Source organism: Aspergillus japonicus, assembly GCF_003184785.1.
Source record: "Aspergillus japonicus CBS 114.51 unplaced genomic scaffold BO86scaffold_66, whole genome shotgun sequence".
NCBI classification, from domain to species: domain Eukaryota; kingdom Fungi; phylum Ascomycota; class Eurotiomycetes; order Eurotiales; family Aspergillaceae; genus Aspergillus; species Aspergillus japonicus.
This window is the reverse complement of record NW_020291703.1, coordinates 135,843-149,760: the sequence shown is the minus strand read 5'-3', so window position 1 is coordinate 149,760 and position 13,918 is coordinate 135,843. Positions and strand designations below refer to the sequence as shown.

The following is a 13,918-nucleotide window of genomic DNA, read 5'->3' as shown; positions in this document are numbered from 1 at the left end:
ACTTAGAACTAAGTCTTACCAGGAAGTTGAAAGAAAGGGGGGTCCGGGGGTTCTCCCCCGGGACGGCAAAGACAACCTAAGATACTGATAATAAACAATTCCCGGGGGAGAACCCCCGGACCCCCCTTTCTTTCAGCTTCCTGGCAACCTCAGTTCTGAGTGCTGGGGATGTACATCCGGGGGCGAACCGCTTACTCCCGCACCAGCCCGGTAATCCGCGCATAGACGGTCGGAAAGCCCCGGCGGGTGACCTGCAGCACCGTCTCGGCCACCATCTCCATGTCCGCGGGCGTGGTGTCGAACAGCTCGAACTCGAAGCGGCGCACCAGGTACGCCAGCGCCAGGTACAGCTCGTTGTACGCGAGACTAGCCCAGTGACCAACCCAACGGTTAGCTATCTCTTTCCTGGATACACCCCCCCCCCCCCCCCAAAAGCACAGTTGCAGAGAGAGACCGCACTTGATCCCCACACACCCGCGACTCCCCTTCGAGAACGCCACCATGTACCGCTTGAGATGCTCGCTCTTCTCGCCCTGCAGCCACCGCTCCGGGTCGAAGGTGTCGCCGTCCGGGAAGAGCGTCGGGTCGCGGTGGATGAACCACGCCGAGGCGCCGAGGACCGTCTGGCTTGTTAGCTTGCTTGCTCTTTCAGGGTAGGGGTGGGAGTGGGGACATACCCCAGGCGGCAGTTTGTAGCCGTGGTAGACGAGCGTCTCGGTCGGCGCGACGCGGGGTAGCCGGATGATGGGCGGGGCCAAGCGGAGGGACTCGGTGATGATGGCCGTCTGGTCACATCGCTTCATCAGTATCTTTCGGGCAAGAGTGGCAGGTCTGCGGGGTGCAGTGTGTGGTGTGCGCATGGGGCGCGACCGACCAGAAACGGCAACTTCTCCAACTCGGTCCAACTGGCCGTGCTCGTCGGCGTCGGCAGCACGGTCCGCAACTCGGCGCGCAACCTCTCCACGTACTCCCGCCGGCTCCCTAGGATGTACGCGGCATACGTCAGCACACTCGAGGTCGTCTCCGTGCCCGCCAGCAGGAACTGCACCGCCTCGTCCTGGAAGCGCGCGCGGGTGCGCTCGCTGGCCGGGATGCTGGGGTCCGACAGCTGCGCGAAGATGGTCGCGTGCTTCGCGGGTTTGCGGTGCGTCTCGGCGGCGGCGGCGGCTGCGGCGGCTGGGACGGCCGACTGCGCGGACAGCGCGTAGATACTGGCCAGATAGTCGAGGGTGGCGGCGCGGCTCGGCTGGAGGGCGGCCAGCCAGCGCGGCGGGATGCGGCGCAGCAGCGTCGACAGCAGCGGGACGAAGCGGTTGAGGTGGCTGGTGGCGGCCAGCTCGTTGACCAGGGTGCGGATCTCGCTGCGGAAGGTCGCATCGTCGAGAAACCCCTGGCTCTGGCCGTAGGAGTAGTAGGTGATCACGTCGGAGGTCATGGCCGCGAAGGCGTCGTCCAGCCGCACGACTGTGTTGTGGTTGTGAAACTCTTGCAGCCGCTGCATGAGCTTCAGCACGCACCGCTCGGTGATCGGCGACAGCGACTGGATCGACCGCTTCGAGAAGAAGTGGCTGATGGTCGCGCGCCGCGCGTGGTGGTGCGCGTGGTCGATCGTCGAGAACAGCGAGTCCGGCATCCCGAACTGCGGGCCGTACTGCGGCGTCTTGTTGCGCCGCCGCGCGCTGCCGCTGTAGATCTCTTCGTAGAAGGTCGGGTCGATGATGTGCACTTCGTTGGGGCCCACGCGGACGATGGGGCCTGCGGGGGGAGAGGGGGTGAGAGTGGGGTTGCAGAAGGGGACGAGGGCGTGGTGAGGAACGTACCATACTGTTTGTGCATTTTGACGAGTTGGAAGTGGTACTGGCCGTGCTGAATGCAGTTGTAGTAGAATTCGTAGAGACTGCTGATGGCTGCCAGTTTGGGGCCCGGCACCCGGCGTAGAGGATGCCAGTACAGGCGATACAGGGTCTGCAGGACGAGATACGCCAATAGCCCGATTCCCACACGGGAGACATTCGTCGCGGTTAGTACCTCCATGTTGGCGTGTGTGAGGATAGACACGAGTCGGTGGGGATCGTCGCGCAGAGAGCACGTATATATAGACCCCCCTCCGTGGGTGGAATACGAGTGTAGGCCCACGAATGACCGGCTGATCTGTGAGACTTAATCTGGACCCCCGTCACGATGGTCGAATCACGGGTGGACGGACCCCTACCACGGATGCGAGATGGTTTCCCCGCTGTGTGAATGCTTCAGGGTAGCCCTATCATCGTGGTCGGATTACTCTACCCCGCCTCCAGCGTCGGAAGATAAGGCCATTGTGCAGTGCGGTCCAAGCTCCGCGTGCCCTAAGCTGTCACCTTTATTCTAGCTGCATGTGATGACTGCAGGGTAGTTGCAGATGCTACCTCATTACGGAGTACATAGTATCAATTAACTGTTTAAGTGAACCAGCTGAGGGGTTGTCCGACCACGTCATAACGCGGGGTTGATTGACGATCAGTGGACGGACTACGTCTTTCCCTCTCCCCCAGCACAACAACACTTTCTACCTACTACTTCACCTGTACTACTTTACTCTTCACTCACTACCTTACATGTACCAAACCAAACTCACCCACCCACCACAATCACAAGGGGGGTCCCCCGGGAATCTTTCATTATAGATATCTTAGGCTGCCTAGTCCTACCTAAGGACCACAGTTTACCGTTCCGGGGGAGAACCCCCGGACCCCCCTTTTCTTTCAGCTTCCCAGTAACCTTAGTTCTAAGTGCTGGGGGAATGTACCGTCCCGGGGGAGAACCCCCGGACCCCCCTTTTTTTCAACTTCCTGGTAACAAACTCACCCCCCGACTTCACCCGCCCAATCTCAAGACATTAAGATACTATACAACTTTTACCCCTTTGGCTGGTACAAAAGATAAATCACGTCCCCACTAGATAATAATTCAAAACAATACTCCATCCGCCCAACATCCCAATCCCACCACAAAACAATCCTATACCTCTACTCCCTCCCCCTCCCCCATCCCCGATCTCGCTCTCCTCCACCCAAACCCCCACAAATACACCCCCCACAAACACGGACTAGCCACCACCCACACCACCGCCATCACCACCGCCATCCACCCGATGCCAATCCTCTCAATCACCGGCGCCGCCCCGGCCGTGGCCCCAGCACCCAACAAACACCGGACGAGATTATTCGCCGCCACAGCCGTCGCGGGACTACCCCTGTTCAGATCGACGATGAGGGTGCTCAGGGCGGTAAACGCCCCGGTCAGGAGATGACTGCCGACGAAGAGGGTGAGCACAGGCCCCGCCAGCGAGACGCGGGCCTGCATGACCCAGCCGTAGGCGACGAAGACGAGCGCCGCGGCGTAGGCGAGCGGGATCGCGACGGTCAGGCGCGCGCGCTCGATGTCGAAGGCACTAATGTCCTGCTGCGTGTTCCTGATGATGCGCAGCTGCTGCGCGTGCGCGTGCCGCCGGAACGTCCGGTCCAGCAGGAACCCCACGGTGTACCGCGAGGTGAGGCTGCCCAGCCCCATCGGCAGGTAGCACAGCCCGATTTGGATCGTGTTGAAGTCGTAGTGGGTGGCGAGGGTTGTGGTCAGTGTGGTTAGCACGGCGGCCATCCCGGCGTAGAGCAGGGCGCCGTAGGTGAGGATCAGGGCGTTTTCTTTGTCGAGGACGAGGCGGGCGGAGCGGAGGGGGTTGAGGCGTTGGGGCTTGGGGGTGGTTCGTGTTAGGATGGGGGTGGTGATCGAGGTTGTGGAGGTTGTTGTTTTGGATGTGGATTTGGTGGTGGTGGTGGTCGGTGCCAGCGCGCTGAAGACGGGACGGTTCCATCGCGCGGCGGGAATCGAGCCGTTGCCGACGACTGCGCGGCACGTCTCGGGCAGAAACAGGGCGATGGCTGCCAGGAACACACCAGACAGAATCGTCAAAAACCAGAAGATCCAGCGCCAGCCGCAGAAATGGTCGATCAGGCCCCCGATCACCGGTCCCAGGGCCGGACCCAGGGTCAGCCCCATGCTGGCGTAGCCGATGTATTTGCCCCGTTCGGCCCGCGTGGAGACGTCGGCCACGACGGCGCTGCCCAGTGCGATGGTGCCGCTGCTGCCGCACGCTTGCAGGCAGCGGAGGACCATCAGGGCGGCGTAGTGGGTTTGCAGCGCTAAACCGATGTTGGCCCCGAGGTAGATCACAAAGCTGACCAGGTAGGCGGGGCGGCGGCCGTGGGTGTCGGAGAAGGAGCCGATGAACGAGGGGGCGATGCCTTGGAAGATCTTATCACGGGGGTTAGGAATGGCGGATGTGGTGGGTGGGAGGGGCAGCATACGAGGTACATCATGACGGTGAGGTTGATGCGCGTGGAGGAGACGTGCATCGCATCGGCCAGAGAGGTTAGGGCTGGGAAGTAGACCGTGCTCGACAGGGGAGAGATCAGGCCCGCGAACGAAGCGGTGATCATCAGACAGACTTTCTTCCGTTCGGAGAGGATGCTGTAGGGGTCGTCTGATGAGGCATCGCCTCGATTCTTCTCGACGTCATTTTGGACGTCGTCAGTGGTGGACAGCGGTGGCTTTTTTGTGTCTTCCGTCGAGGAAGACGCCATGATAGCGATGATACGATGTTATCTGTCTACAGCCTAATAAGCTACAGTTTCTCTCCGTTATCTTTATACTGCCAGCGGTAACAGATCCATGCCCGGTTCCGGCCCGTTTCCGGCCACCCAGTGGATCTGCTCTGAGCTCGCACCAATCACACCCGTCATTCATCCGGTCGGAGTTAAGCCTGGCGTTCTCCAGTGCCCGGCCCAGGCTAACAATAAGAGCATAGCGTCGAAGAAACGAGGAATGATTTAAAGCCGCAAGGATTCCTCTTGCGAAGGCTTATCTCTCTTACCTAGTATATTTCCCTCCGATCGCAAACGAACTACAACTACAAACATGACCTGCGAAGCCTGCCGTACCATTCCCCCCGTCGTCGCCGAGGGCTACACCCCGAAAGGCACCTACGAGGGCGTCGCCGGCCTCAACACCTGTGCGCGCCATCCACCTTAGTTCTCGTCACCACCACCACTAACCACCACAGACATCACCGGCGCGCAGGACGCCGCCTACGGTCTGATCGACATCTACGACATCTTCGGCCTCTCCAACCAAACGCTGCAGGGCGCCGACCTCCTCGCCGCCCGGCTCCACGCCGTCGTCCTCGTCCCGGATTTCTTCCACGGCGACAAGGCCGACCCCGCCTGGCTGCCGCCCGACACCCCGGAGAAGCAGGCGGCGCTGACCAAGTTCATCTCGACCCGCGCCTCTCCCACTGACGCGGTCAAAGTGCTGGAGGCTGCGGTCGCGGTCTACCGGGAGCGGTTCCCGCGTGTGCAGGCGTGGGCTGCGACGGGTTTGTGCTGGGGTGGGAAGGTTAGTTTCACACCCAGCGTTGTTCCATCGAACCACATCCATAATGATGACGATGAATAGGTGGCCGTTCTCGCCTCCGGACCGAACACGCCCTTCATCGCATCGGGCCAGGTGCACCCCGGGTATGATCCACTCTTCTCCCTAATGCAAGCAAGACCCCATGGTTGACCAGTGCAGACGCATGGACGCGGCGGACGCGCAGCGGCTGACGATCCCGCACGTCGTGCTGGCGTCCAAGGACGAGCCCGCCGCGGTGGTGCAGGCGTATGCGAAGACGATCGCCGCGAACGGGCTGGGCGGGCACGTGGAGACCTACAGCACCATGTGGCATGGCTGGATGGGGGCCCGCGCCAATCTGGAGGCGGAGGAGAGTCTGGCTGAGTATAAGCGGGGGTACGGATTCTGTCCTTGGGCTTTTTAGTTCTGGTTGTCTTTTCATGAAAGCATGCTGACTTCGCGATAGGTATAACCAGTTGGCGGATTTCTTTGAGAAGTATTTTCAGAAGGTTGGGGCTACAGTTCAATAATGGTGTGTGGGTTAGGCGTGGGAGATATATAGATATGCTGGCATGAAGTCGCAACACGGAGTGAAACTCGGATTACAGTCCTCCCGGATACCAGTGTCATCACCTACACTCTTTGATTGTTTGAGTAACCCTAACCTGAAATTGCGCTAGGCCAATTCTGACACGGAGCCGGAAGATAGATAAGCTGTGTATATATAAAGATAACAGACCAGTAATATATTTGTGACTAAGATCTCTTAGACTACATCTCTTATTTGATTCCTGGTTCTTTTAGAGAGAATGCAGCCTCTATTTGACCAGTGGTAGCAGTTACACAAAGAAAATGGTCCTAAAACAGCTCAATCAACACTGAATCTGATCCACGAAATGCTGAAGTGATGGAAAGCTTACTTCTTCCCAAATGACCTCGGCTGCTGGCTGCGGTGAACGCGCATTCCTCCGGCTGCGATCCAATTTCCAGCTGTTCAGCAGTCTCGAAGCTTCCAAATCAAAGAAGTCCGGCCTCAGATAATTCTGGTATCAATCGTGGCACCATAAAAGAACGCTGGCGTTCGCTTATTTTTCAAAATTCATCTCCGGCTACCAAGTATCTTAATTCTCCAGTGGAATAGGCATGTCGCCATTGCCAAGCAAAAATGCAGCACTATTCTCACGTGAACATGCATGTATGCGTTGTTCCAACCAGAGGTTTCTATTCTCTTCCATTCTCTTCTCTTCTTTCGAAAGAAAGTATTTTCTCTCTAGATCCTTTCTTTCCTTTGAGAATATGAGCTATCACTCTAGATCGATATCACACTTTCCGAGTTTCCAGAGCGGAAGTTACGGAGTTTGTTGGGAGTGCAGTGTGAATAGAGGCGTGATCTAAAGAAAAGAGCAGGGGGCCAACAATGCCCCTACAATCACAAGTTCAGGTGAATGGGGCACCAACTGCCCCAAGAGCCATGGTCTGGGGTTCGGATGGTCTGAAAGAAGAGGAGATCAGGCTGCATCAGGTTATGAACCTGCTGCACTCTCTTGGGCCCTTTCACGGAAAAGGACCAATGGATCGAGACGACAAAAGATGCATCGACAACCGGTATTCATCCCAAGAAATGCGTCGCGCATTTCTCGATGGCATATGCTACCTCTGCGACATCAACACAACGGGAGGCACCGTGACGGCGGCGGCATTGCGGAAATACTATCCCAATTCAAGCTTTGATCGATCTGGACACGAGCACATTCAGAGTATTCTGTACTTCGCAGCGAACGAAACGATGCTACCACAGGTTCGCAGCTTTGTAAGATGGCTGCTGAATTATCTACGTGAAAACCATCAAGGTAATCGTTATCAAATAGTAGCAACAATATTGCGCAAAGCACTTGAACTTGGAAGTCAGAGAATGACGTCATACTGGGAGAAGATGAGAATACATCTAAACAGTTGCAGGGCGAACCTTCGAGTGCTATTGAAAGGCAAGTACAGGCCAAGAGCAATTGGGTTCGATTATTGGCATTAACACTACTTCTGCTATTTAGATCACGATGCTTATACCTGGATCCAAGATATTGAACAGGAATCGGACATGTTTCGCTTGTCCAAACTATGCTACGAAGGCCGTGAGAGACAGCTCGGGAAAGTCAAAGAAATCGCGATGGAGGATAAAGATATAGCGGAGCTCGCCCACTATATCGGGAGACTAGGGGCACAACAGTATGCTATTTCGATGATAGTCACGGCGTGGAGGAAAGTGCCAGATTTAAGGCGGATTATAAAGCCGAAGTTCCTTCCGGCCGCACAAGCTCGTCCAATCATACTTCCTCCAGCTGCGGGGGATTTCCAGGAAACGTGTAAGGTTGTCTGCAAGAGCTCGCACCTATCGGCTCCCGAAGGCCGAATTCTTAACATGCTCTTATCCGACAGAAATTTTACATCAGATGAAGCTCTGAAAGATGGGCTGGAGCGACTCAGAAGCTTAACCACACGTGTACATGCCGAGCTCCTCATTGTCGATTTCTTCGGTCGGAAGAAGCTGGAGTTTCTCGATGACGATAAATACGTGGGATGTAGCAAGCCAGCGTGCTACTTTTGCTACAAGTGGATAACGCTTCATCCAGCTGGATTTGTGCCTCCTGCGACGCATAACAAAGTGATACCTTCCTGTCGCGGACCAGACGTTGATGCGGGCGAGGATCGCAATGGCGGCGGCGCCAGGGTTCGCAGTGATCTGTACACCAGAATTGTACCGAAGATCATTCGCGATATTGAACAGCAACTAAACATCGAAAGTGTTGGCAACCAAGTTCGACATCAGTCTAGTAACGGATCCACTCGGGCTCCCAGCTCCATATTAACTTCAAGACTATAGAAAGCCGGCTCGGTCCGGCTTGTCTTGCTACGGGTCCGCCTGCGAAAATATCTCTTTCAAGTTACCACCATTTCTTAGTTTTATCACTATTTATTATTTTCCGTCTGAATCAGAATCTTCTATAGTGTTTACTGCGTACAGATCTTTGATCATAATCGCAAACTGCATCTATCTATTGTACTGTAGAACGTGGGCTGTACACAAAACCCTCAAAGTGTAACAAAGTCTAGAAATACAAGATAACCAGAGCTGAAGTTGAGGTGAGCAGAAGCAGTTGTATTTACAGCTTTACAATTTCTACTACAAATGACGGGGCTGCAATAGCCGCCAGAAGAGGGGCAGCCCTAATGCCGGTATCATATCGTCTTAGTACAACAAGGCGAGAAAACCAAAAAAGGGTTATTGGAGGCTCTCAAACCTACACGACCAATTGAGCAAAGTAAGCAATTAGGTTACCCAATTTGAATTGGTTAAGTTCTGATAAATCCCAACTCGCGTTGTGGGTAACATGTTTGTAAGAAAGACCCTTCTAAAAGCTTTGTCAGCAAAGAGGCCTAAGTACGGTTTACTTTCGCAGCAAGCAAAGAAATAATACAGTACAGAAAGAGCATGGCAAATTTATAATGTCACCAAACTAAATCTAGCTCATTACAATATTTCCCCTTCCCACCAACTGCAAGTACAAGACCGCTGGGTAAGACCTTAGGAGACAATGCCTTCTAGTTGAGTAGGGCGGTTGTATAATAGGCACTGTAGCAGGTTTGTCTTACTAATAAAGGTTTTTTGTCCCATTGTTATTAGGGAAGAAGAATATAAGTGGTTTAGAAATAACTATAGAAGACATCACTAGTGCGCGGAACAGTGCATGGACTAGGTTTAAATTTGTGAATGAAACTAAATCTCAAATACTTCGGCTGAGTCTCACTGCCACGTGTAATTCTGTAATCTGAGCAAAATATAAGTATTGTAGATTTCCCAAGATGAAACGAATATGACTGTTTAAATACTTTGGGTAAATACAACAGTTCTGTACAAAGATAAAGGATACGCGGTGTATGGTTATTCCGGCTCCGTGTCAGAATTGGCTTAACGCAGTTTCAGGTTAGGGTAGTCTGTTCAAGCAAATTGAGTGACACTGGGAAGCTGAAAAGAAGGGGGGTCCGGGGGTTCTCCCCCAGGACGGTATACCCTGGTAGTTATAACTGAGTGTTACCAGGAAGCTGAAAAGAAAGGGGGGTCCGGGGGTTCTCCCCCGGAACAGTATACCCTAAAGCACTCCTAAAGCACTTGAGATTGAGGTTATTGGGAGCATACCGTTCCGGGGGAGAACCCCCGGACCCCCCTTTCTTTCAGCTTCCTGGTAACACTCAATCCCAATTTCCACTGCATTATGAATAATGCATCATTTATACACACATGGTCAAATCCAGTGCCGGACGCGCGGCTGACACATCGGCTAGCAGGGCTAGTGTGTTCCACCACGATTGGCCAGACCGGCTCTGAGCCCCACTGCATCGACCAGTCAGACAACGGTCTGTCTCACGGGACTCGAGTCACATGACCGGCCTCGGCAGCCTTTCCCTGCTTCACAACAGCCTCTCTCAAGCCCTACTCTGCGCTCCCCGTCTATAACCCGTTCCGCTATTGCTTCGACGAGCACATCTTCCACCTCTTCCACCTCTAGCCCCAACTCCAGATCCAGTAAGATCCCCAGATCTATAGATAGCCCAAAGCCAGACCGCCATCCCGTCAGCCATGCCCCCTTTACCGGCTGCAACCCCGTGCCAAGCGAAGCGAAGCTTTGCAGTGGGGGCGCATCCGCCGCTGTTTCAGCTGGTCTTCCAATAACTGGCGGCCAAGGGGGTCGACCAGAAAAATGAATCATGGGATGATGGCTGCCAGTTGCCCCGTGGTTCCAGCCCATCTTTTCCCCCGGAACGCAACTTTTTCTCCTTTTTCTCTTCCTTTTTTTCTTCTGGTTTCTTTCTGGCAAGTGCCTGGCCTCTGCGCCGTGACCGTGGCCTCTCTATTTTTGTCGCTCTGACAATAACACACCGCGGCCTTACCCTTACCGTCGTGATCTGTCGATTGGCATCCTGGCTAGCCTCGTTGTTCAGCAATTTCCCCTCCCCTCATCGCCACGAACCGCCGGTGGGTCGATCGTGCGGTGTTAGTGACTTCACTTGTCTTTCCCCGGCCGGTCGTTTTTCTCCACGTTCCCGTGGGAGTTTCTTTTCTCTTTCTTTCTTTTCCTCCCCGTCCCTGTCCTGTCCTTTTCCTCCTTCCTCCACGGGGTAATTCTGAACCGCTGCTTGGCTGGAGGTCCACGTACAGCATGTGAGTATCTCATCGTGTGCCTGGCATCACACCGACCAAAACCTCCGACTGACCGCTCTTTCCGACGCAGGAACCGCGCCTAACACCGCATCCTGATTATGCCGACATTCCACCACCACGACCACCACGACCACCACTATGTCCAGTTCAACCGAGACCCTCGACCCGATCCACTCCAAGACGAGCTCCACGCCGGACTCCCACCCCGCCGATAACCACCCCGACCATGACCACGGCGTCGACGAACGGCCGTTGACCGGCCACGACGGGCCCCAGACCGGGGGCGGCGCGCACCAGTGGGGGGTGCTCTTCAAGGCGATCAAGGACGGCACCTCGCACCTGGCCGAGAAGCTGGGCCGCGACCCGGACGGCGGCGACGGGCTCGACTCGGCCTGGCACCCGGAGGACTACGGATACCAGGAGGACATCGAGATGCGCGACATGCTGGCGCCGGGCGAGGGCGTCGCGGACGACGCGTACGGCAGTCAGCTGCAGTCGCTGCTGGGCGCCGACGCCGCCATGCTCGTCAACCGGCTGGGGCTGGCGCGCGAGCTGCAGGCCGGCCTGCCGCCGCGCACCGCCGAGGAGGCGGCCGCCGAGAAAGAGGCCAGCCTGGCGGGCGGCGTGCTCTGGCACCTGCTGGGCCACCAGATGGGCCACGACCCGGAGAAGACGCCGACGAACACGACCGCGATGACGGGCACGACGCTCGTGGGCACGGACACGGACACGGGCACGACGCCGGCCGAGGACGACGCGCTGGGCCCGCTGCCCAGCGAGGTGCGCCAGCGGCGCAAGAAGAAGTGGTACGCGGACGCGGACAAGGACCCGCGCAGCGCCAAGGAGCGGCGCCGGGCGCGCGAGGCGCGGCTGGCGGAGAAGATCGGCTCGCTGCTGACGCGCCAGCGCTACCTGATGCAGCTGTGCCGCGTGATGATGAAGTGCGGCGCCCCGACCCACCGCCTCGAGGAGTACATGCAGATGTCGGCGTTCGCGCTGCGCGTGCACGGCCAGTTCCTGTATATCCCCGGCTGCATGATCATCTCGTTCGACGACCCGCTGACGCGCACGGCCGAGGTCAAGCTCGTGCGCATCATCCAGGGCTGCAATCTCGGCCGCCTGGGCGAGGTGCACAACTGCTACAAGAACGTGCTGCACGGCAAGCTGTCCGCCGAGGAGGCCCTGCCCGTGCTGGACGACATCCTCACGCGCCAGAGCAAGTGGCGCACCCCCTGGATGATGGTGCTGATTGCCGGGCTGATCAGCGTGGCCGTGGGCCCCTGGGCCTTCGGGGCCCGCCCCATCGACATGCCCATCATCTTCATGCTGGGCCTGCTGATGGGCTTCATGCAGTACATCCTGGCGCCGCGGTCGGCGCTGTACTCGAACGTCATGGAGGTGTCGATCGCGATGCTGGTCTCGTTCCTGGCGCGCGCCTTCGGCAGCATCCGCCACAACGGCGAGTACCTGTTCTGCTTCCCGGCCATGACGCAGTCGGCCATCGCGCTGATCCTGCCGGGCTACTCGGTGCTGTGCAGCAGTCTGGAGCTGCAGTCGCACCAGATCACCGCCGGCTCGATCCGCCTGGTCTACACGATCATCTACTCGCTGTTCCTGGGGTACGGGGTGACGGTGGGGCTGACGATCTACGGGCTGATGGACGACCACGCGAGCGAGCAGACGACGTGCTCGGCGGAGAGCCAGCTGATCTACGGCAACACGTACATCCAGCACTTCGTGTTCGTGACCATCTACGTCGCCTTCGCCGGCATTGTCAGCCAGGCCCGCCTGCGCCAGCTGCCGTTCATGTGCACGCTGGGCGTGTCCGGCTACGTGGCCAACTACTTCGCCACCACCTACCTGAGCAGCCAGATGGCCAGCATCATCGGCTCCTTCACCATCGGCCTGCTGGCCAACCTGTACAGTCGCGTGTGGCACGGCCACGCGGCGGCGGTGATCGTGCCCGGCATGTGGACGCTGGTCTCGTCCGGGCTGGCGTCGAGCGGCTCCATCGTCGCGGGCCTGCAGTACGCCAAGGCCGTCAAGGAGGGCACGGCCAACGCCTCGGCCAACTCGATGGTCGAGTCGCTGTTGAGTCTGGGCGTGAGCATGGTGCAGACCGCGCTGGGCATCACCGTCGGGCTATTCCTGTCCGCGCTGGTCGTGTATCCCGGCGGCAAGCGCCAGGGCGGCTTGTTCAATCTGTAGCGTGTGCTTCGCTGCATAGCTTGTCTTCCTCTTCTTGTCTATAGTTTTCCGGTCTGTAGTCCTTGTGCTCGGCATCTACGGGCCTAGTGGCATTCGCATTAGCAATTGCATTGGCATTGGCATTGGCATTGGTGTTCATCCGCCTGTCGCATACCCCCTCCTTCAGCTTCCCCCCACCCTTCATTGTAAATCCTGGGGAATGTACCGTCCCGGGGGAGAACCCCCGGACCCCCCTTCTTTTCAACTTCCTGGTAACCTCATTCCCAAGTGTTGGGGAGTATACTGTTCCGGGGGAGAACCCCCGGACCCCCCTTCCTTTCAGCTCCCCGGTAACACTCAATCCTAGTCTATCGTCCTCCCACCGTAACAGTCGACTAGCCAGTGGCCACTAGCCCTGATCACACTACCCCGCAATACTGCGTAAACCCCCAACGTCCGCTCTCCACCACGTGGAGGGAATAACAGGTCTACCCTGGATGCTACGTGTGTCCCTCCAGTACATTGCAGCCGTTAATACTTGCTATAGATACGCTTTACCGGGAAGGTGAAAGAAAGGGGGGTCCGGGGGTTCTCCCCCGGAACGGTACATTCCCCAGTACTTAGAATTGAATGTTACCAGGAAGCTGAAAGAAAGGGGGGTCCGGGGGTTCTCCCCCGGAACAGCAAATTCCCCAGTACTCAGATTTGAGTGATACCAGGAAGCTGAAAGGAAAGGGGGGTCCGGGGGTTCTCCCCCGGGAATCGCTCAGTATAGGACGGGTGACGGTTGACGGTTGAGTTTACAGTTATGGTTAGCGCATGGCGAGAGGAATTGTTTTCCCGCTATCGGTCGCGTGGGGCTAGCTTAATTGCTTATCCAGCAATCTACGTAGATTAAAAGATGACATCGAGGCTAGGGATGGCATCTGCAGGCTAAAATGCCGTGCGAGCACGTAATTCCCACCCCATCCTGCAACATGCAGAACCGCCGACTTCTCGACCGAGACACGTTTTCTGGGTGACGGTCTAGAGCACGGTTATCTGCACGCTGCAAGGCGTGTCGTGTCGGGGGCGGTAGATAACTATATA

At 56.9% G+C, this 13,918-nt stretch overlaps 4 protein-coding genes across 4 annotated transcripts; 2 read left to right on the top strand and 2 right to left on the bottom strand.

Moving 5' to 3' along the window:
- Positions 1-191: 191 nt before the first annotated feature.
- On the bottom strand, positions 192-2,034 carry BO86DRAFT_322142 (cytochrome P450; the record flags this gene model as incomplete). The annotated part of the gene is made up of 5 exons (XM_025668377.1): positions 192-366; positions 460-623; positions 678-785; positions 875-1,755; positions 1,821-2,034. The coding sequence occupies 5 exons, from the start codon at positions 2,032-2,034 to the stop codon at positions 192-194; spliced, it is 1,542 nt and encodes a 513-aa protein (XP_025523783.1).
- Positions 2,035-2,997: 963 nt separating this feature from the next.
- Positions 2,998-4,619, bottom strand: BO86DRAFT_382630 (MFS general substrate transporter; the record flags this gene model as incomplete). The annotated part of the gene is made up of 2 exons (XM_025670818.1): positions 2,998-4,290; positions 4,344-4,619. The coding sequence occupies 2 exons, from the start codon at positions 4,617-4,619 to the stop codon at positions 2,998-3,000; spliced, it is 1,569 nt and encodes a 522-aa protein (XP_025523782.1).
- A 334-nt stretch (positions 4,620-4,953) lies between these two features.
- On the top strand, positions 4,954-5,957 carry BO86DRAFT_439796 (uncharacterized protein; the record flags this gene model as incomplete). The annotated part of the gene is made up of 5 exons (XM_025676178.1): positions 4,954-5,047; positions 5,099-5,430; positions 5,491-5,552; positions 5,608-5,823; positions 5,894-5,957. The coding sequence occupies 5 exons, from the start codon at positions 4,954-4,956 to the stop codon at positions 5,955-5,957; spliced, it is 768 nt and encodes a 255-aa protein (XP_025523781.1).
- Positions 5,958-10,302: 4,345 nt separating this feature from the next.
- On the top strand, positions 10,303-12,965 carry BO86DRAFT_346419 (threonine/serine exporter family protein). Its single transcript, XM_025669242.1, has 2 exons — positions 10,303-10,642; positions 10,713-12,965. Exon 2 carries the CDS (start codon positions 10,781-10,783, stop codon positions 12,848-12,850), a length of 2,070 nt encoding a protein of 689 aa, XP_025523780.1. The 5' UTR covers positions 10,303-10,642; positions 10,713-10,780; the 3' UTR covers positions 12,851-12,965.
- Positions 12,966-13,918: the final 953 nt, after the last annotated feature.